The sequence below is a fragment of the Hyla sarda genome, chromosome 5 (genome assembly GCF_029499605.1).
Source record: "Hyla sarda isolate aHylSar1 chromosome 5, aHylSar1.hap1, whole genome shotgun sequence".
NCBI lineage: Eukaryota > Metazoa > Chordata > Amphibia > Anura > Hylidae > Hyla > Hyla sarda.
In genome coordinates this window covers 324,420,643-324,444,763 of record NC_079193.1, presented here as the reverse complement: position 1 = coordinate 324,444,763, position 24,121 = coordinate 324,420,643, and the positions used below count along the sequence as shown (strand labels likewise).

The 24,121-nt window shown below is 44.7% G+C and overlaps 1 protein-coding gene across 1 annotated transcript in view; it reads left to right on the top strand.

Annotated features, from left to right (window-relative positions):
• The first annotated feature begins 13,180 nt into the window (after nt 1-13,180).
• The window catches only part of TMEM64 (transmembrane protein 64), a 44,862-nt gene continuing 33,921 nt past the window's right edge, over nt 13,181-24,121 (top strand). Inside the window, 1 exon segment of the mRNA XM_056522315.1 lies at nt 13,181-13,953. Within this exon segment, the coding sequence (XP_056378290.1) occupies nt 13,318-13,953 (636 nt within the window). The 5' untranslated portion in view covers nt 13,181-13,317.

Here is a 24,121-nt window from a genome sequence, read left to right as displayed (position 1 = left end):
GAAAATGGATATTCCAAAATATTTTTTTTAATTCACATATACAATATGTCTACTTTATGATTACATCATAAAATTGACGAATTTTTACTTTTGGAAGACACCAGAGGGCTTCAAAGTTCAGCAGCAATTTTCCAATTTTTCACAAAATTTTGAAACTCGCTTTTTTTCAGGGACCAGTTCAGGTTTGAAGTGTATTTGAAGGGTCTTCATATTAGAAATATCCCACAAATGACCCCATTATAAAAACTGCACCCCCCAAAGTATTCAAAATGACATTCAGTCAGCGTTTTAACCCTTTAGGTGTTTCACAGGAATAGCAGCAAAGTGAAGGAGAAAATTCACAATCTTCATTTTTTACACTCGCATGTTCTTGTAGACCCAATTTCTAATTTTTACAAGGGGTAAAAGGAGAACATTTATACTTATATTTGTAGCACAATTTCTCTCAAGTAAGCACATATCTCATATGTCTATGTAAAGTGTTCGGCGGGCACAGTAGAGGGCTCAGAAGGGAAGGAGCGACAAGGGGATTTTGGAGAGTACGTTTTTGTGAAATGGTTTTTGGGGGGCATGTTGCATTTAGGAAGCCCCTATGGTGCCAGAACAGCAAAAAACAAATGGCATACCATTTTGGAAACTAGACCCCTTGAGGAACGTAACAAGGAATTAAGTGAGCCTTAATACCCCACAGGGGTTTTGCATATGTAAAAAAAAAAAAAAAAAATTCACTAAAATGTGTGTTTGCCCCCAAATTTCACATTTTTGCAAGGGTTAATAGCAGAAAAGACCCCCCAAAATGTGTAACCCCATCTCTTCTGAGTATGGAGGTACCACATAAGTTGACCTGAAGTGCACTACGGGCGAACTACAATGCTCAGAAGAGAAGGAGTAATATTTGTTTTTTTGAGAGCAAATTTTGCTTGGGGGGGCATGTCAAATTTAGGAAGCCCCTATGGTGCCAGGACAGCAAAAAAAACACATGGCATACCATTTTGGAAACTAGACCCATTGAAGAACGTAACAAGGAATTAAGTGAGTCTTAATACCCCACAGGGGTTTCACGACTTTTGCATATGTAAAAAAAAAAAATAGTTTTCACTAAAATGTGTTTCCCCCCCAAATTTCACATTTTGCAAGGGTTAATAGCAGAAAAGACCCCCCCAAAATTTGTAACCCCATCTCTTCTGAGTACGGCGATACCCCATATGTGGCTCTAAACTGTTGCCTTGAAATACGACAGGCCTCCAAAGAGAGAGCGCCACGTGCATTTGAGGCCCAAATTAGGGATTTGCATAGGGGTGGACATAGGGGTATTCTACGCCAGTGATTCCCAAACAGGGTGCCTCCAGCTGTTGCAAAACTCCCAGCATGCCTGGACAGTCAACAGCTTTCCGACAATACTGGGAGTTGTTGTTTTGCAACATCTGGAGGCTCCGTTTTGGAAACAGTGGCGTACCAGACGTTTTTCATTTTTGGGGAGGGGAGGGGGGCTGTGTAGGGGTATGTGTATATGTAGTGTTTTTTACTTTTTATTTTATGTTAGTGTAGTGTAGTGTTTTTAGGGTACAGTCACACGGACGGGGGATCACAGCGAGTTTCCCGTTGGAGTTTGAGCTGCCGCGCAAAATTTGCTGCAACTCAAACTTGCAGCAGGATGCTATAACTGTAACCCCTGCCCATGTGAATGTACCCTGTACATTCAAGGGGGGCGGGGGGGGGAGGCAAACCTCCAGCTGTTACATAACTACAACTTCCAGCATGCCCAGACAGCCGAAGGACATATTGGGAGTAGTAGTTATGCAACAGCTGGAGGAGAACAGTTTGCGGACCACTGTGTAGTGGTGTCCAGACTGTAGTCCTGAAGGGCCAGATGTTACAGAACTACAACTCCCAGCATGCCTGGACAGTCTTGGCAAGCTGGGAGTTGTAGTTTTGCAACATCTGGAAGGGCACAGTGGTCCCAAAACTGTGGACCTCCAGATGTTGCAAAACTGCAACTCCCAGCATGCTCAGACGCCAAGGGCTGTCTGGGCATGCTGGGAGTTGTAGTATACAGGGTCCCATTACAGCAATGCATGTCGCTTTACGGCGACGTGCATTGCTGTTAAGGGCCCGACCGCGGCTGAAGAGGAACTCACCTGTCACCGCCGCCTTCATCACCGGGATCGGGGTCTTCAGAGACGAGGTAAGTACCTGGGCCAGGCCCCAGCACACCCCGGTACCCCGCCACGTCCTCCGGTCTTCCTCCAGCACTCTCCGGGCTTCCAGGGGCCGGGGAGAGCGGGAGGAAGTAACTGCCCCCCCCCCCCTGCGATTGTTCGGCTAGTTCTAACCGATGGATTGCAGGGGATAGGAGGAGGTGGCAGGCTTGCCACCTCGCTCCTAGCCTCCAGCATGGTCCTGGCTGCTTGTGACAGCCAGCGATCATGCTAATATACCGGGCGGTCGGGTCCCAGAGAGCCGATCAGCCCGGTTTCGCCGCAAATCGCTGACATGGCCCCCCTCGGCGTTTGCCCTGGATCCCTGCTGAAGGATTTCAGCAGGGATCCGCTTCCGATCTCCGCCGGGTGCGCGGCAGAGATCGGAAAAATACCAGGACGTCCGGGGATGTCCTTGGTCCTTAACCCCTTAAGGACCAAGGGCGTACAGGTACGCCCTTGGTCCTGCTCTCCTGATATAACGCGGGGTTACACAGCAACCCCGCGTCATATCACGGCGGGCCAGGCGCCATAGTGAAGCCGGGACCCGCTTCTAATAGCGTGCAGCGCCGATCGCGGCGCCGCGCGCTATTAACCCTTTAGCCGCACGCTCAGAGCTGAGCCACGCGGCTAAAAGTGAAAGTGAAAGTTGCCGGCTAGCTCAGTCGGGCTGTTCGGGATAGCCGCGGCTAATCGCGGCATCCCGAACAGCTGACAGGACAGCGGGAGGGCCCCTACCTGCCTCCTCGCTGTCCGATTGCCGAATGACTGCTCAGTGCCTGAGATCCAGGCCTGAGCAGTCATGCGGCAGAATCGTTGATCACTGGTTTCTTATGAGAAACCAGTGATCAATGATGAAGATCAGTGTGTGCAGTGTTATAGGTCCCTATGGGAGCTATAACACTGCAAAAAAAAAGTGAAAAAAAAAGTGAATAAAGATCATTTAACTCCTCCCCTATTAAAAGTTTGAATCACCCCCCTTTTCCAATAAAAAAAAAAACACAGTGTAAATAAAAATAAAAATAAACATATATGGTATCACCGCGTGCGGAAATGTCCGAATTATAAAAATATATCATTAATTAAACCGCTCGGTCAATGGCGTGCGCGCAAAAAAATTCCAAAGTCCAAAATAGTGCATTTTTGGTCACTTTTTATATCATTTAAAAATGAATAATAAGTCCTATCAATAAGTCCTATCAATGCAGAAATGGTACCGTTAAAAACTTCAGATCACGGCGCAAAAAATGAGCGCTCATACCGCCCCATACACGGAAAAATAAAAAAGTTATAGGGGTCAGAAGATGACAATTTTAAACGTATTAATTTTCCTGCATGTAGTTATGATTTTTTCCAGAAGTCCGACAAAATCAAACCTATATAAGTAGGGTATCATTTTAATCATATGGACCTACAGAATAAAGGTAAGGTGTCATTTTTACCGAAAAATGTACTACGTAGAAACGGAAGCCCCCAAAAGTTACAAAATGGCGTTTTTTTTTCAATTTTGTCGCACAATGATTTTTTTTCCGTTTCACCGTCGATTTTTGGGCAAAATGACTGACGTCATTACACAGTAGAATTGGTGGCGCAAAAAATAAGCCATCATATGGATATTTAGGTGCAAAATTGAAAGAGTTATGATTTGTTAAAGGCAAGGAGCAAAAAACGAAAATGCAAAAACGGAAAAACCCCCGGTCCTTAAGGGGTTAAAGCCCAGGGTGTGGGGACGTCCCCGGACGTCCTGTGTCCTTAAGGGGTTAATTGTTCAAGGTTTCCAGGTCACAGTTTCCATCTCTGATGAGACAAAGCTTCACTGCACACACTCCTTCCTCCATATAAAAGGATAAACTCTATTGGACATTTCCAAGCTAAACACTGAAGCAGGGCTATCAATGGTCTATAAATGTGTTCCTCAAGACCACCCAACAGGTCATATTTTTTGGATTTTCTTAGTCTTTCACAGGTGATAATTATGGTCAGTGAATCAGGCATCACCACAGTTATCTCACCTGTGAAAAAATAAGGAAATCCTGAAAATATGACCTGTTCTATACATTTTTAGACAGTATTCAAAAATTATTACTTTACTTAAAAATACTTTTGAGATGTTACACAAGGATGTCAAAAGGTTTGATCGATTTGTTGCTGAGACCCCCACCTATTTCTAGATATAGATGGGAGGAATGTTTGGCTGTGCGGTTCATCCACAGCCACTTTCCTTGCCTACTTGTGTATACACCCTAGACAGTGGATCCCCCACTGGACAGCAGTCCCTGCCCTATATAGGTTGCAGGAGCATCACAAGTCAAAACAATAAACAGACCTGTATGGAGGTAAGGGAAACAAGTCAGGACACGAAGGGTAAACAGCCAAGAACAAACAAACTGTGAATCAAGGTTATATATAATGGCAGGTCTGCAAAGTCGTAACAAACAGGTATCAGGAAGATATATCGGCAGGTATATAGAGTACTGGCTAACAGGTTCAGAACTATAGCAATATGGCAGGAAGATATACTGTCAGGTTTACCAAGAACCAAGGTGAGTGAACAGGTAACTGAAGTCAGGACACTATACAGATGAAAAATATAGTGTTCATGATCAAACAGCTGATAAGTACTCGTAGGATTAAGATTTTTTATTAGAAGCAATTTACAAATCTGTTTAACTTTCTGGAGCCAGTTGATATGAAAAAAAAAAACTCACCAGGCTAGAGGCAAAGCAAGAGAAGCAATCCATCAGGACCTATAATGAGGTGAAGTACAAAACACAAACAGGTCACAATACAAATCAGGATAGAGGTATAGACACAAACTAGACTGGATAAAACAGACCATAAGTACAGACAGATCACAAGACAGACAGGACAAGGTTACAAAATAGATAAACGGGTCATAACTGCAAAGCCATGGCAAACTCAAACTAACAAGTCAGAACTGAAACATACAAAAATAAAGCAAATCAAAAGCAAAGTTAGAAGGCTGAGGAGGAATCTAAATACCCAGCCTTAGCCGCTGATTGGCCCGGGCCTGTAATTCCTAACTGCACAGAGTGCAACATGCAAAGCCTGGTCAGGTGCCATAGTTATATTGCCACTTCAATTTTTGAGCCAAAGCCAGAAGTGGATTCAGCAGGAAGAAAAAGTCCTTTCTCTACATTTCCCATTCCTTTTAAATACACATCTGGCTTTGGTTCATAAACTGCTCCATGTGACACCAGTTTAATGGGGTCTACTACCTGCTGGATCAACTTCTGGCTTTGGTTAAAAAACTGTAGTTTGAGTTTTCCAACAAAACTGCTTTGTGTCAGCCCAGCCTAAAAGAGAGGAATTACATAACAAACTTTCTATTACTTAGATTATAGGTCCACAGCCACTCCAGCAGCTGCTGTGGTTATATGCCTGTATACCCACATGACTGCTGCAGCTAATATGTGCCCTCGGCGGGTATAAGGCTGAGGCCAGTGATTGGCTGCAGTGGTAACATGAGTATACGGCATGTCATTGTCACAGTCATGTAAACACAGACCTGTGGGGAGGACTGGAGTGGTGGCACTGGAGATGAGAGGGAGAAGCGGATGTTTGGTTATGTTATGAAATTTCTCTCCTTTAACCACTTTCAGACTACTGAGAAGCCAAAAACATTTAGTCCACAAGTGACTCTGCAAGGACGTTCCTGAATGTCCTTGCGAAGTGTCAAGTGACAAATAAATTGTGCAGTAACAGGAAAGTGTAACAGCTGAACTCCTCAGAGAGGAGGAAGAGATGGTTTATTACGATCCCTACTTTCCCAGTTGCTGTAAAGGTTTCTATAAGGCTTCCCTCTTCATATCCTAGCAATCATGGGATCGTCTGGATGTTGGGTAGCTGCAGGAGCTGCTGGGTTCCAGATCAGGCTGTATCCCCCCCTCTAACTAGTTTCTACTTGTTTTTATTTTGATATTTTTTTTTGTGGCCCAAAAAAATGCCAGAAAAAACACACAGCATTTTCCTGTGTTTGGCATTTTTTTTCTTGCGTTTTTTCTGAAGTTTTTTGCCTTTGAGTGAAAATTGCATTTTTGTACCCTTTGACGTTTTTTCTAAATTTGTTGGGTACCCAAAAAAAAGGAAGAAAAAAAAAAGGATGCAGTAGTAATGGAAAGAATTTATTTAACGAAATTTATATTTTTTTATATCAAATTTTTTATAAATTTTTAAGCAGGGATCAATTTATGTGGGAGGGCAGGGCACTAAAAATGTAGCCGACAATAATAAAAATGTAGTGTGTATGTGTTTTTCAGGTAGTCCTACTACTCCCAGCATGGAACACACTGTTCCATGATGGGAGTAGTAGTTCCTGTACTAATAGCAGAGCAGAGATGCGAGCGCAGGAGAAAGCTGCTCCGCATCTCAGGGATGAAGGACGATCGCAGCGGGTGTCAGGAGTGATCTGTCCTTAACTGCAAGTACTACTGCTTCCAGCATGGAGCAGAGTGTGCTCCATGTTAGGAGCAGTAGTACCTGCAGTAAGGACAGATCACAGCGGATGTCACTCCTGACACCCGTTGCGATCCTCCTGTATAATGTGTAGATGCGGCCGGCCACTCTTCTATGGTCCCCTGCACTGACGTATATATACACCTATTCATATTTCCCACAGAGAGTTGTGATTGGCTGGAACCATCTGGCCAATCACAGCTCTCTGCAGGAAATATGAATAGGTGTATATATATGGCAGTGCAGGGGACCATAGAAGAGTTGCCGGCCACATCTATACTTTATACAGGAGGATCGCAACAGGTGTCAGAAGTACAGGTACTACTACTCCCATCATGGAACAGTGTGTTCCATGCTGGGAGTAGTAGTACTACCTAAAAAATAAAAATAAATAAAAAGGGAAAAACACACACACACTACATTTTTATTATTGTCGGCTAAATTTGTAGTTCTCTGCCTGCCCACATAAATTGATTCCTGTTTTAAAAAAATTATAAAAATGTCGTTATTAAAAAAGATACATTTCATTAGACACAATTTTTTCCATCACTACTGTATCCTTTTTATTTTTTAATGGTACCCTACGAAATGTTATTAAAAAAGGTATCTCCATCACTTTTTTGGATCGCTAAAGTCCAAAAAAGAAAAAAAACTGCCTGCAAAAACGCCAAAGTTAAAACCCACATGTCGTTTTCCTTGGCGTTTTTTTTACTCCCATAGACTTCTATGGGAGAAAAACGCTATGATTTAAGGGAAAAGAAGGCCATAGGCTCAACATGCTGCGACTTTGCAAAACTGCCAAGGAGCTGAAAAATGCCAAAAAAAGAGTGAAAAAACGCCAAAAGGATAAAAACTGAAAAAAAGAATTTTGCAATTTCTCATTGATTAACTAACAACTGGCCGCAGCTTTTTTCAATAAAAAATACGCCATGGGAGACGTTTTGGCATTTTTTTGGGGGGGGAAACACACACACACAATAAAAAAAAGTAGAAACTTAGCCTTAGCCCCAGTAAAAATGGGAAGAAGTAAAAAAAAAAAAAATAATAATAATAGTTATATATATAACATAGAGTGATGTTAAAATGCCCTCCAAATGTCTCCTATTATCTAATGGAGGGCACAACATGTAAAATGAAAATATACATATGTAAAGTGAAAAAAATAAATTATATATACCGGTATATATATATATATATATATATATATATATATATATATTGTATTTATTTTTTTAATTATTTTTTTTCAGTTTGTATGTTGTTTTTATTTTTCAACGTGCAAATATTATTTTATTAATTATTTTTTTCACTTTACATATGTATATTTTTATTTTACATAAAAACCGCATATATACGGTATATATATATATATATATATATATATATATATATATATATATATTTAGTAAGAAATTTGCTCTGTGTCAAATTGTGTTAAAATTGCATTCAGAAATGTGGAAGTAACATTTAAATAGGGCTTCTCCTGTTTTTATTTTCCAGTAAAAAACAGCAACAGCACTAATCGAAAAGGAAATGTATATAAAATGAAGCTAAGTACCAGCAAAATGTCCACTGGGGTACATGCACCTCCCTTGGTAAGGCTCTAGACACGGCAGATATTGTGGTTGTTTCTTTATTTTACTTGTATTTTCTTGTTCACTTTAGTTTTTTGTTTGGTGTATAATAATCGTTGCACTGCGCAGTACTTTTTCTTATTTGACGTAACAAGTTGCCTTTGTGTTTTGGAGATAAAATCACAGTAAATAGGGTAATTGAAACCAATGGGGACTTTCTAAATAGCATGTAACAGATTCTACCTTTAGATGTGTGGTATACAGGGAATAATGTACTTGCAGACTACTGGGTTAAGGATTCTCGGCTGGCTGGTGTTCAGTTTGCGACGACAGGAATATGGTTTAAACAGGTGTGTGAGGTAATGTTGGTGGTAGTAGTCCTGCAGACAAAATTCACTTACCACAACTCCAGTTGATGGAGTCATCAGTATCCAAGCGCCGATGGTTATCATCAGTGTCAATTTTTGATCAAAACTTTTCCCCATCCACCACACGGAGATGGCCTCTTGTCGGATGGGACCTTAACATGCTTAATCCACTCACCTGTGCTGGGCATATGGCCTCTGACTGGGTGACATGCAGGATCCACTATCAATTTATCCCCTTAAGGACCAAGCATTTTTCTGTTTTTGCACTTTTTTTCCTCCTTACCTTTTAAAAATCATAACCCTTTCAATTTTGCACCTAAAAATCCATGTGAGGGCTTATTTTTTGCACCACCCATTCTACTTTGTAATGACATCAGTCATTTTACCGAAAAATCTAAGGCGAAACGGAAATAAATAAGTAATTGTGCGACAAAACTGAAGAAAAAACACAATTTTTTACATTTTGGGGGCTTTCGTTTCTACGCCGTACATTTTTCGGTAAAAATGACACTTTATCTTTATTCTGTAGGTCCATACCATTAAAGGAGTAGTCCAGTGGTGATTCAGTGGTGAGCAACTTATCCCCTATCCTAAGGATAGGGGATAAGTTGCAGATCGCGGGGGGTCCGACCGCTGGGGCCCCCTGCGATCTCCTGTACGGAGCCCCGACAGCCCGCGGGAAGGGGGCGTGTCGACCTCCGCACGAGGCGGCGGCCGACACGCCCCCTCAATACAACTCTATGGCAGAGCCGAAGCGCTGCCTTCGGCAATCTCCGGCTCTGCCGTAGAGATGTATTGAGGGGGCGTGTCGGCCGCCGCCTCGTGCGGGGGTCGACACCCGCTATCTCGGCGGAGAGCCGGGGCCCCGTACAGAGAGATCGCAGGGGGCCCCAGCGGTCGGACCCCCCGCGATCTCAAACTTATCCCCTATCCTTAGGATAGGGGATAAGTTTTTCACCACTGGACTACCCCTTTAAGCTAAGAGCATAGACGTCCATGGTCGTTATCGGGTTAAAAACCTCCTGTGAAACAGGGAGAGGAGCATGGCTAGAGAGGGTGCCACTCCCCCTAACTTGCAAAGCAAAAACAGAAATAAGAAAAATAACCAGCACAACTACCTAATACACGGGTGCACGCTGCTGTGGCAAATACAAAGTATACAAAAAAGAAGGTTGTAGCAGCACTTTTGGCCAAAAAATGTAGGCTCTTAGTGCACTTTTTGATCAAAACATGTCCCCTATCCACCACGTGGAGGTGGCCTCTTGTTGGATGGGACCCTAACATGCTTAATCCACTCACCTCTGCTGGGTATATGGCCTCTGACTGGGTGACATGCTGGATCCACTATCAATTTAGAAAACCTGCTGTGAAACAGGGAGGGGTGCACGGCTAGATGGCATTTTTTGACCAAGAGTGCTGCTGCAACCTTCTTTTTTATATACTTTGTATCTGCCACAGCAGCGTGCACCTGCGTATTAGGTAGTTGTGCTAGCAATTTTTCTTTTTTGTATCATCAGTGTCACCCACACTACAAGCCTGTAACGACAGGTTAGTGCACGTGACACTGATGACAGATTTCCTTTAACCTTTCTAATATAGTTCATGCGAAAATATATCTGATTTTTAATAGAAATCATGAGTTATAAAAAAAACACCACATACCATCCAGAACATAGTCCTGTCTGTCTACAGCAGCATATTTGACCAGGCTTAAGCACAGGCAGGGACAAAGTCCAGTAAGTGAGGGTGGGACTAGCACTCCTCTGTGCTCACTTCTGACCTATTAGCCTGCAGCATGAAAACAGAGAGGAGGGGGTTACAGAGCAGCCTGCAGTGATTGGATGAAGAGACCCAGCACTCATGGAGGAAAATGAGTCATGTACAGCGAGGACACGCCCCCTCCAAAGCACAGGATGACAAAGCAAGTGAGCAACAGATAAAAGATATTTGAGAAGAAATATAGGTGCTAGACACATCAAAATTATATGTACATGATCAGGATTAGGTACTTTTTGTGGGATATGACAGTACACTTTAAGTTTACTGAATGAATTGCGGGATCAGAGTTGATAGTTCAGGTTATGGAGACAAGGTTACACTGGTGCAATTGATGGGACTTGTAGTGGTTGTGGAGACAATCTGGGTTGACTTGACTCAAAACTTTACACTGACTGCTGACACTTGACAGGAGATGACAGGAAATGACTGACACATGCTGGATTCTTAACAGATGGAGTTCCTTTTGTCATGCATACCGCCAAGGTCTTCACGGTGGCAATCCGTTAAAACTGGAAAGGTCTCTCTCCCTCACTTATGTTTTATCAGGTGTAAGCCTGGACGTCACTTACTGAAGAGCATCAGGCAGTCGGACACCAGACACACGTCCGAAGGACATGGGGAAGGATGTGGCCCTGAGGATTCCCACACCCTTATCCAATAGGCTATAAGGCCCATCAGACATATGCTATTGTCACGAAAGAGCCCTTAGACGATGACTTGACTTCACCTTGGTGTAAGAAGTTCAGCTACTCTGGAACAGGTGGAAAACAATTGAGGCCTACTGCCATGAGGTATGAGGGATCTCTCTTCACCTCTGGCAAAAAACAGACTAAACTGACAGGCTGGACCCCTCTCTGTCCCAGTGGACTAGGTGGTGGCAGTGCTGGCTGGCTTTGAGGACTGTTGCTGTGGCTACTTACTAGTTCTTACAGAGAAAAACAATGAACTCCTACAGAGCAGTAGCAATAAACTGGAAAACACAAATTAAGATATTTTACCTTAAAACACATAAAAACTCATCATTAGGATCAGTAACAGGCACCTTAGGGGAGTAACAACCACCCAAACAGAGTTTAGGTAGTAAATGTGTTTTGCGCTGGGACACCACAAATGGCAGCAAAGTAGCAAAGCATATGTAAGGTTTTTATAGCATTATGCATGGAACTCTCAGAACTGAAATAATGACACAATGCAATGACACTTCAACTATCCGACTAAATACTTCAATGGATTTGTACCAGGATACTGCACTTGGACACTCCACGTTATAGTCTGCGATAGCTGGCAATAAGTAGGGCACTGTAAATAGGGTGCTTCCACTGTGTGCCCCCAATGTGTGACACCCTCCCTGCACTTCAGGGTAAGTGCTTGCGACTAAAGGGCATCTTTTTCATCTAAGAAATACATAGAGCAGTTCAAAGTTTTTTCCAGCTCACCCCTTGACCACCAGTTGCCGCTTCACAGATCAAGCCCGGACAATGCTGGCAGACAATTAGTGGAAAAGACAGAGATATCTCTTTATTTTCCACTAAGAAATACATAGGAGAGATTTATCAAGATGTCTTAGGCCCTGTTTACACTACAGAAAATTCACCCCAAATTTCCACAAGGAAATTCTGTACGGATTCCGTTTGCAGCGGCCTCCCATTGTCAGTCATTGACCTTCTGACGAGGAATTTGATAGCAGAACATGTTCAATCTTTTACGGCGTTATCCGCCATAGAAGTCCCGTCCCGGGAATGGGATAAAGCCTAAGTTCCGATTCAGGAGGATGCTGCTTTAGCCGGAATCCACTTGGAATTTCCTCATGGAAATTCTGTGCAGAATTTCCGTAGTGTAAACCCCACTTAGGGCTCGTTCACATGGGTGGATTTGCTAGCCAACTTGCAATGTGTTTCCCGCTTCGAGATTGAAATGGGGTGAGGGGGGGGGGGATTGTGCTCTCTTTTTAGCAGCGTAACTTCCCTTGCGGAAAATCCACCACAGACCCCAGTGAAGTCAACAGGATTTGCGGGGTATTTTCTCGAGCAAATATTCCGTTGCTGAAAATCTGCCACGGATAGCCCTCACCCATTCAGACTCACTATGGGAAACACGTTGCAAGTTCGCTAGCAAATCCGCCTGTCTGAACCGGCCCTTATAGTAGGCTTCTCTTGTCCTATTGCCGATACTGACCAATCACAGCTCAGCTTTTATTTTACCGAAGTAACATGAGAAGTGAAAGCTGAGTTGTGATTGGTTGCTACGGGCAACAAAGAGAATCTCACTATAAGACATAAATAGCCTTTATGGCTGAGAGAAGACATCTGTCCATCTAGTTCTGCCTATTATTCAATACATTTGGAATGTTATTGGAAGCACCTAGAACAGTGTCTTCCAAAGTGTGCCTCCGGCTGTTGCAAAACTACAACTCCCAGCATGCCCGGACAGCCAACGGCTGTCCGGGCATGCTGGGAGTTGTAGTTTTTGCAACAGCTGGAGACACACTGTGAGGAAAACACTGACGTAGAGAACAGCTAACTTTTAAAGAACAGGAATGTTTGTACGCATGCGCCGAGCAAGCTGCGCTCATGTCTATGCCGTGACGTCACGTCCATCACTATAACACATCTCTTTGCCTGTGCACATCTGTATCTACATGATGGGCGGGGCATACGAATGGGCGTGGCCACTGACTCCGCCTTTCAAAATCTCTGGTTTACTCACAGCGCTGAGACACAGATTTATCCTTCTTGCACCGCCCACCAGCCAATCAGGAGAGGCGGTGGGCGGGGCTTGTCGTGACGTCGCCACAGTCGCAGAGCAGTGGAAGCCGCGACATCTGTGTTGTTGTCAGTGTGTGCGCGGCGCTATGTACCGGAGCCGGGCACCGGGGAGCCGGGCTCAGCCGATGGTCACCCCCGGGCGGCACTGAGCGGCAGGATGTCGGGCTCGGCTCTGCAGTTCCTCGCCTCTCATGGGCGCCAGACCCTGGGCCGCTGGATGCACGGCCGGGAGGACTCGCTGCTGCCTTGCTCCGACTTGGGAGAAGACGAGCGGCCGCTGATGCACAGCTCTCCCCCGCCGCATGAGGGCGCCTCTGGGGTGGACCCGTGGAGCTGTCCGGGGGGCGCGTGCTGGTGCCGGAGCCTGGTGCTGCTGTGCGCGGTGAGCGCGGTGTGTTGCGCCTCGGTGGCGCTGGCCCGGCACTACCTGAAGGACCTGCTGGTGTGGGTGGAGAGCCTGGACAGTGTGGTCGGGGTGCTGCTCTTTATCGTGGGCTTCATCCTGGTGTCCCTGCCCTGTGTCTGGGGGTACATCGTCCTGAACGTGGCGGCCGGGTACCTGTACGGCCTGGTGCTGGGGATCGGGCTGGTCATAGTCGGGGTGCTCATCGGGACCTTCATCGCCCACCTGCTCTGCAAGAAACTGCTCACCCACTGGGTGCTGGCGAAGATCGAGAGCAGCCAGAGACTGGGAGCTGTCATCCGGGTGGTGGAGGGGGGCAGCGGGCTCAAGGTGGTAGCCCTGGCCCGGCTCACCCCCATCCCCTTCGGCCTCCAGAATGCTGTGTTCTCGGTAAGTGCTATGAACTGTTCAGTGATTGTGGGACTACAACTCCCAGCAATGACCAGTGCAATGAACTATTCTTATGGTTGTGGAGCTACTACTCCCAGCAGTGCTATGTCTGTTCCCTAGGTCAGTGTTTCACAACCGGGGTGCCTCCAGCTGTGGCCAAACTACAACTCCCAGCATGCCCGGACAGCCAAAGGCTGTCCGGGCATGCTGGGAGTTGTAGTTTGTCCACAGCTGGAGGCACCTTGGTTGGGAAACACTGACCTAGGTGATGTCTACATGGAGCTGTCACCGTGGTCTCCAGCTGGTGGCTCTGCAGCTGTTACACTAATAGTGGAATGCTGGGAACTGTAGTTCCACAACAGCTGAGCCTACATGGGGTTGTCAATCTCTAAAAGAATTGATCACCAACCTGTGGCTCTCCAGCTGTTATGGCACAACCCCCAGCGGTGGTCCGTGCTATGAACTATTGCTATGGTTGTGGAACTACAACCCCCAGCAGTGGTCCGTGCTATGAACTATTGCTATGGTTGTGGAACTACAACTCCCAGCAGTGGTCCCTGCTATGAACTATTCCTATGGTTGTGGAACTACAACTCCCAGCAGTGGTCCGTGCTATGAACTATTGCTATGGTTGTGGAACTACAACTCCCAGCAGTGGTCCGTGCTATGAACTATTGCTATGGTTGTGGAACTACAACTCCCAGCAGTGGTCCCTGCTATGAACTATTCCTATGGTTGTGGAACTACAACTCCCAGCAGTGGTCCGTGCTATGAACTATTGCTATGGTTGTGGAACTACAACCCCCAGCAGTGGTCCGTGCTATGAACTATTGCTATGGTTGTGGAACTACAACCCCCAGCAGTGGTCTGTGCTATGAACTATTGCTATGGTTGTGGAACTACAACTCCCAGCAGTGGTCCGTGCTATTAACTATTGCTATGGTTGTGGAACTACAACCCCCAGCAGTGGTCTGTGCTATGAACTATTGCTATGGTTGTGGAACTACAACTCCCAGCAGTGGTCCCTGCTATGAACTATTGCTATGGTTGTGGAACTACAACCCCCAGCAGTGGTCCATACTTTGAACTATTCCTATCGTTGTGGAACTACTACTACCAGCAGTGGTTTGTGTTATGACATCTCCCTGGGGCAGTGTTTCCAAACCAGGGTACCTCCAGCTGTTGCAAAACTACAACTCCCAGCATGCCGGGAGTTGTAGTTTCGCAACAGCTGGAGGCACCCTGGTTGGGAAACACTGCCCTGTGGGATTGGGTGATGTCTACCTGGAGAGATCATTGTGGTCTCCAGCTGGTGGCTCTGCATCGGTTTGCCAGACTATTGGCTTCTTGCTGGGAGTTGTAGTTCCACAACATCTTGAGACTCGTTTTTTTCCCCCCATCTTCAAAAGCAGTGCTCTCCATCATGTAGCTCTCCAGCTGTTGCGACACTACAACTCCCAGCACACCCGGATAGTGCTCTTTAGCTGTTGCAGAACTACAACCCCAAGCAGTGCTATCACTTCTCCCAAGGTGACCTTTGCGTTTAGATGTCATGGGGGAGAATTATCAAATCCTGTCCAGAGGAAAAGTTACTGAGTTGCCCATAGCAACCAATCAGATCGCTGCCTTCATTTTTGAAAAGGCCTCTGAAAAATGAAAGAAGCGATCTGATTGGTTGCTATGGGCAACTCAGCCACTTTTCCTCTGGACAAGTTTTGATAAATCTCTGCAGCTGTTGTCAGACTGTTGGCTGCATGCTGGTAATTGTAGTTCCTCGACAGTTAAAGGGGTATACCAGGAAAAAACTTTTTATTGTACTGTATTTATTTATTTCTTTTTATATATCAACTGGCTCCAGAAAGTTAGACAGATTTGTAAATCCCTTCTATTAAAAAAAATCTTAATCCTTCCAATAATTATCAGCTGCTAAAGTTGAGTTGTTCTTTTGTGTCTGGCAACAGTGCTCTCTGCTGACATCTCTGCTTGTCTCAGTAACTGCGCAGAGTAGAAGAGGTTTGCTGTGGGGATTTGCTTCTACTCTGGACAGTTCCCGAGACACGTGTCATCAGAGAGCACTTAGACAGAAAAGAACAACTCAACTTCAGCAGCTCATAAGTACTGAAAGGATTAAGATTTTTTTTAATAGAATTAATTTACAAATCTGTTTCACTTTCTGGAGCCAGTTGAGATATATATATATATATATATATATATATATATATATATATATATATATCTCTCTATTTCTTTTTTTTTTTTCCCCTGGATAACCCCTTTAAGGACTCCAAAAGCAGTGATCACCAGCCTGTAGTAACACTAAATCTCCCAGCACACTGTCCAGGCATGATGGAATTTGTAGTTTCCCAACAGCTGAGCACTAAATGGGGACTCGGAGGGGTTTTCCTGACTCCAAAAGCTGCTGCCACAGTACTATAACTCCCAGCAGTGCTGTGACTGCTCCCAGGTGTCGTTTACATGGAGCTGTCATTGTGGTCTCCAGCCGATGGCTCTGCAGCTTTTGACAGGCTATTAGCAGCATGTTGGGAATTGTAGTTTTACAACAGCTCAGGGGTTTTCCCATCTCCAAAAAATGTGATCAACAACCAGTAGATCAGTGTTTTCCAACCAGGGTGCCTCCAGCTGTTGCAAAACTACAACTCCCAGCATGCCCGGACAGCCGAAGGCTGTCCGGTCATGCTGGGAGTTGTGGTTTTGCAACAGCTGGAAGCACCCTGGTTGGGAAACACTGCAGTAGATCTTCAGCTGTAGTGACACTACAACTCCCAGCACACCCAGACAGTGCTCTCCAGCTGTTGTGACACTACAACTCTGAGCATGCCCGGACAGTGCTTCCAAGATGTAGCTCTCCTGCTGTTGCGACATTACAACTCACCGTTTCAATAGCTGCAGAGCCACAGGTTGGCGATCGTAGCTGATCGTGGGGGAGGGGGTGACTATGGGACCTGATGAGGACTAGAGATGAGCGAACTTGCAGTAAATTCGATTCGTCACAAACTTCTCGGCTCGGCAGTTAATGACTTTTCCTGCATAAATTAGTTCAGCCTTCAGGTGCTCCCGTGGGCTGGAAAAGGTGGATACAGTCCTAGGAAAGAGTCTCCTAGGACTGTATCCACCTTTTCCAGCCCACCGGAGCACCTGAAAGCTGAACTAATTTATGCAGGAAAAGTTATCAACTGCCGAGCCGAGAAGTTCGTGATGAATCGAATTTACTGTAAGTTGGCTCATCTCTAATGAGGACAGTCATCCCTGGAGTGATCTGAGCAGCAGCAGGATCGGCCTCCGCTCCATTCACTCTCTATGGGACTTCTGTATATTGCCTAGCGCCAAATCCCATCCATAGCGAGCGAGCCACAGCTCTGTTAAATGGGGACAACTGACCTCTGTATTAGTGATTAGAGGGGGTGCTGGAGGTCGGACCACCAATCAGTTATCTCCTGTCCTGTGCGTAGGGAAGAACTTTTCATCTTTGGTAGAGACCAGAAAGAAGTGTAAAAGTGCGAGTCCCGGAGATCTCGGTTTACAGGGGGGTAAATTGTCTCTATCATGAGCTCCGTGGTCAGTTTGTGTCCTCATATCTCTGTAGGCTTTTTATGCGTATAAATTACCAAAATATCAAATGTAGACTACATGGGGGGAGGGGAGTTTTGGAAAAACCCAAAGAAAAAACACCCATTAGTGTAATACTAAAGTAGTCCATCTCAAAACAAAGCAAAAAGTGAGGTGAACTCCATGTATGCAAGCAACCAAAAGCAAAATAAATAGGTGTCACTTGAAAATAATGTGTAAAATAGTAATTTTTATTGGGGGGGAATAAAAAAAAAATAAAAAAAAATAAAAAAAATAAAATAAAAAAAAAATAATAAAAAAAAAAAAAAAAAAAAAAATATATATATATATATATATATATATATATATATATATATATATATATATATATATATATATATATATATATATATATATATAGCGACAGCCTCTCTGTCTCTCTCTCGTCATTGGAACCTGCACAGTATAAAATAGCTAAAGATATGATGATATAACCGCCATAGTAAAATTGCACTCAGGAAGTCCCAACTCTCTGTTATACATAGTGTATCAATGGGAACACGAACGACACTTAGTAACGTGCCGTGTGCATAAAGTACTCAAGGCAAGTGCACCAAGTAAATACAAACAAGTGCAAAATACAGCTATAAGACATCATACCAACCTAACAGACAAGTGCACAGATTAAATGGCAGGTGCCAGAATGGCGCCACTTTAACCCCTTGGGGACGGAGCCCATTATGACCCTAAGGACGGGAGCATTTTGTTCAAATCTGACCTCTTTGCACAGATTAAATGGCAGGTGCCATTTATTAAGGGGTTTAGTAATTTTTTTTCTGACTATTTTTGGCGCAAAATTGTCGCAATTGCGCCTACCCTATTTTTCGTGCGACTTTCTCTAGCAAGAGCTAGAAAGTCTAATTTTTTTTCCCGCTTGATTTACGCTAGTTTGCATTTTTGACTTGCAGTGGTCAGGTATTTATTAACTGCGACAGTCGCAGCTGCGCAATAAACAGTCGCAACGGCTGTAAAAATTTATTAAATTTTCTCCAGCTCCAACATGGAGCAGGAAAAGCTACTGCCGCCCAGGCTCCGACATACTTTCTCCCCGCTACCCTCACTGCGCTACCGGGACACTACAGTGATTTCCACCCCCTCTCACCTGCCAGCGCCACACAACTCCCATCCGTCTGCTATCTGTTGCAAGACTACAAGTCCCAGCATGCCCTTACAGTGAGGACACGCAGGCTGGTTTGTGGTCTGTAAACTGTAGTCCTCCAGCTGTTGCAAAACTAAACAGCTGAAGGGGACCGGCGAAGACGTTCACCTACCCTTCCGAGGCTCCAGCGACGATCGCTGACGGAGATTGTCGGGCGGCACTGTCGCGCGGCAGTGTCTTGCGGCAATGTCGTGCGGTGCTGGATCCTACAGAAGCCGGTAAGTTGCCCAAGCCCTAAAACAGTGCTTCCCAATCAGGGTGCCTCCAGATGTTGCAAGACTACAACTCCCAGCATGCCTGGACAGCCTTTGGCTGTCCAGGCATCCTGGGAGTTGTAGTTTTGCAACATCTGGAGGCACCCTGGTTGGGAAACACTGGCCTAAAACAGTGTTTCCCAACCAGGGTGCCTCCAGATATTGCAAAACTACAACTCCCAGGTTGGGAAACACTGTGCCCGGCCTCCGCCCCACCTTACTGTAAGGGCATGCTGGGAGTTGTAGTCCTGCAGCTGGGGGCAGGGGACAAGCTTGTCACTTGCCCACACATCTCCTGCACCACACAACTACAACTCCCAGAATGTCCTTACTGTAAGGGCATGCTGGCAGTTGTAGTCGTGCAGGCGGGAGATGTGTGAGCAGGTGATTATAAATGTACTAACCCATTTTTTTTTTCTTCTCATTTCAGATCCGTGTATCCTGTGGACTCCTTCGGATTCGGTGGACTACTTCGATGACCAGAGTTTTTCTTTGTTTGATTTTAATAAAATGGTTAACGAGGGCTTGTGGGGGAGTGTTTTTTTGTAATAAAATTTTTTTAAAACTTGTTGTTTTTTTTCCTTACTTTACTTGACAGGCTAAATAGTGGAAGCTGTCTTATAGACGGAGTCCATTACTAAGTTGGGCTTAGCGTTAGCCACAAAAACAGCTAGCGCTAACCCCCAATTATTACCCCGGTACCCAACGCCACAGGGGTGCCGGGAAGAGCCGGTACCAACAGGCCCGGAGCGTCAAAAATGGCGCTCCTGGGCCTAGGTGGTAACAGGCTGGCATTATTTAGGCTGGGGAGGGTCAGTAACAATGGTCCTCGCCCACCTTGGTAACGTCAGGCTGTTACTGTTTGGTTGGTATTTGGCTGAGAATAAAAATAGGGGGGGGACCCTATGCGTTTTTTTTTTTAAATAAATAATTATTGAAAAAAAAAATGCATAGGGTCCCCCCTATTTTTATTCTCAGCCAAATACCAACCAAACAGTAACAGCCTGACGTTAGCAGGGTGGGCGAGGACCATTGTTACTGGCCCTCCCCAGCCTAAATAACGCCAGCCTGTTACCGCCTAGACCTTGGAGCGCCATCCCTGTGGCATTGGGTACCGGGGTAATAATTGGGGGTTAGTGCTAGCTGTTTTTGTGGCTAACGCTAAGCCCGGCTTAGTAATGGACTCCGTCTGTAAGACAGCTTCCACTACTAAGCCTGTCCAGTAAAGTAAAAAAAAAAAAAAACACAACAGGTTTAAAAAAAAAAAATATTATTACAAAAAAACACTCCCCCACAAGCCCTCTTTAACCATTTTATTAACATAAAGCAAAGAAAAACGCTGGTCATCGAAGTAGTCCACAGAATCCGAAGGAGTCCACAGGATACATGGATCTGTAGAAGAAGTAAAAAAAAACAAAAAAAAACTAAGAGTAAGTACATTTAGGGAGAAAAAACAGTGTTAAAAAAATAAACACACACACACTAAACGCCGTTTACCACTATTCTGAGCCATGACAACAATTTAGTTATTGAATTATTTAGATGTGGTGAAAAAGCTAAAAAAAAAAACTCCAAAAACAAAAGATCCAGAAGGAAACCTAGCAGCCAAACCTATTCAGACAGCAGGAAAGAGGAACAGACTATTTTTTTCTACTACATTTCCCACTTTTGCCTATGTGTGCCAAATTTATTAACGCCGCGCAACAGGCCGGACGAAGCGCACAACAGTGCGTGAAACAAACCGGTTGTAGCCTCTGAGCGCTCCTGAAGTCCACAAGACACCGACCCGCGATCCCCTCTAGCCGGGAACATTGATGCCATTGTTGCTGTGAGTGAATGCTACATTCTTCTATTGTTAGATTTGTAAATTACTTCTGTTTAAAAATCTTTACCCTTCCAGTACTTTTTAGCAGCAGTATGCTACAGAGGAAATTATTTTCTTTTTGAATTTCTTTTTGGTCTTGTCCACAGTGCTCTCTTCTGACACCTCTGTCCGTTTCAGGAACTGTCCAGAGCAGGGTAGGTTTGCTATGGGGATTTTCTCCTTTGGACAGTTCCTGATACGGCCATCAGGTGTCAGCAGAGAGAACTGTGCACAAGACAAAAAAGAAATTCAAAAAGAAAAGCATTTCCTCTGTAGCATACAACTGCTAATAAGTACTGGAAGGGTAAATAATTTTTTTTAAAAGAAGTAACTTACAAATCTGATTAACTTTCTGGCACCAGTTGAATTAAAAAAAAATAAAAATAAAAAAAAGTTGTCGTATGTTGAGGGACCACTGTATTTGTAAATAACTTCTATTAAAAAAATCTTAATCCTTCCAGTACTTATTAGCTGCTGAATGCTACAGAGGAAATTCTTTTCTTTTTGGAACACTGATGATATCACGAGCACAGTGCTCTCTGCTGACATCTCTGTCCATTTTAGCAACCATGCATAGCAGATGTATGGTAAGGGCAGCATGGTGGCTCAGTGGTTAGCACTGCTGCCTTACAGTGCTGGGGACTTGGGTTCAAATCCCTCTAAGGACAACAATAAATAAAGCATTATTATTATAATAACGTCAGCAGAGAGAACTGTGCTCGTGATGTCATCAGAGAGCATTCCAAAAAGAAAAGAATTTCCTCTGTAGTATTCAGCAGCTAATAAGTACAGGAAGGATTAAGATTTTTTAATAGAAGTAATTTACAAATATGTTTAACTTTCTGCCACCAGTTGATTTAAAAGAAAAAAGGTTTTCACCGGAGTACCCCTTTAATGGGGTAGCAAAATCATCTGCAGAAAATATGCAGCAGATCCTGTACGTGTGAACGTACCCTTAGGGGGTATTTCCACACACCTGATTCACTGCGGATTTGATGTTGCAGCTTGCGGATGCAGGATTTTAAAAGGCAATTCCTTTATTGATACGCCAAAATTTGCAAAAAATGCAATTGCGTATCTGAAACGTCTAATCTGTAACGAATACGGTGTGTGTGTGAATACGTCCTTAGGGTAGGGTCACACATGCTGTATTTTGCTGGTTATACAGGAATCCTCCAGTTATACAGAGCTCTGCAGGCGTCTTCGTCATGCGGCCTTTGTTGCGGCATCTTGACTGCGGTGATGTGTACGGCGCGGAGGAGACAACTACACCGCATTCATTCCTGGTGTCTGGATGAGCCCCAGGGCACAACAACCGTGAAGGCAAATGTTTGCACACGATCACTTTAGCAGCTGGGGATTTTTCTTTCTTTTCATGTATTTTTGAACAACTTCCTAAAAGAATCTCATCAGCGTTTATATTTAGATCCCTAGCTAGCTTTTCCTGTGTAGTGCATTTCACAAGCAATGCGAAACTGGCTGCTATGGACATCATACACTTTGTTACAATAGCACAGTGTTTGCAAACCAGGGTCCCTCCAGTTGTTGGAAAACTACAACACCCAGCATGCTCGGACAGCCAAAGACTCGCATTGGTTGTAAAATGCACTGTACTGTATTCTCTTTGTAGCCACTTTCTTCTCCAGCCTTACTGCTGCTGAAACGTAGCTGTACTTTGCACTTTCTGATGGAATAAACACATCCAATTTTTTGCACTTTACCTTTGTGTGCTGTGGGACTCGTTTTTGCATGGAGGATTTTTGAACAAAATCCACAGAACCTGCGAGCACCACCTCTACCTTGCCTGGCTGTGCTGCTTTTGTATTTTTCCACTTACTTCTCCAGCTACTTGTCCTGAATGGAGGTAAATAGTGAGAGTTCCCCTCAGACTACTGGCGCTTACCCTCAGACTACTGGCGCTTACCCTCAGACTACTGGCGCTTACCCTCAGACTACTGGCGCTTACCCTCAGACTACTGGCGCTTACCCTCAGACTTCTGGCGCTTACCCTCAGACTTCTGGCGCTTACCCTCAGACTTCTGGCGCTTACCCTCAGACTTCTGGCGCTTACCCTCAGACTTCTGGCGCTTACCCTCAGACTTCTGGCGCTTACCCTCAGACTACTGGCGCTTCCCCTCAGACTACTGGCGTTTCCCCTCAGACTACTGGCGTTTCCCCTCAGACTACTGGCGTTTCCCCTCAGACTACTGGCGTTTCCCCTCAGACTACTGGCGTTTCCCCTCAGACTACTGGCGTTTCCCCTCAGACTACTGGCGTTTCCCCTCAGACTACTGGCGTTTCCCCTCAGACTACTGGCGTTTCCCCTCAGACTACTGGCGTTTCCCCTCAGACTACTGGCGTTTCCCCTCAGACTACTGGCGTTTCCCCTCAGACTACTGGCCTTTCCCCCTCAGACTACTGGCGTTTCCCCTCAGACTACTGGAGTTTCCCCTCAGACTACTGGCGTTTCCCCTCAGACTACTGGCATTTCCCCTCAGACTACGGTAGACTTCAGGAACCAATGCAAACACTTGGAGAGCTAGTTCTTGTCTCATTTTTTAATAGCTAGATAATAGAACTTTCTATCAAAGTTTAGAGCTACATAAAGATCTGACCTGGTCACAGGTGGAGCAGCCAAAGAATGCCATGTCGCACTCCAGAGATTGTGCAGCATTGCCCTAATGTAATTGAATGGGTCGATCCAGAATGGATTCCATAGACTACAATTTTTAGACCGCCTGACCTGAGCTGGAAGCCTAAAACAGACCAATAAGTTCCTTGTCTGGTTCCTAGGATCTCTCCAGCCCTGTATAAGTTGCATTTATAAAGAGGTTGGGTTGTCGCCCTGTTTTCCAATAATTATCTAACAAATGCTTAATGTCAAGGTGTTCCCCTGATTTAATGTAAATAACACTTCAAACTTAACTAAACTTTCAGTGAGGTGTACAGACTTGGTTAAATGTTCACTGGGTCTGTACCCAGCATGCTCTGCTTTCTAAGAACTGAGGTAAAAAAGACACCGAGCCCAGCCAAGCTCTTCTGCCCCTTCGTTTTAGTGATTGGTGGGGGTCTTAGCACCTGGGCCCCCCACTGATCCAAGATTATCACGTCAGAAGTTTGCTCAAAGTTTATGCTTTAGGCACTTTTTTATAAAGGAAATATTGTTTAACTTCCTCATATTTGGAAGTTGCGTGTTTGCTACACTGTATCAGTCTGTAGTCCACACTGTTTATGCTCCAGTCATTCCCAACCAAGGTACCTCCA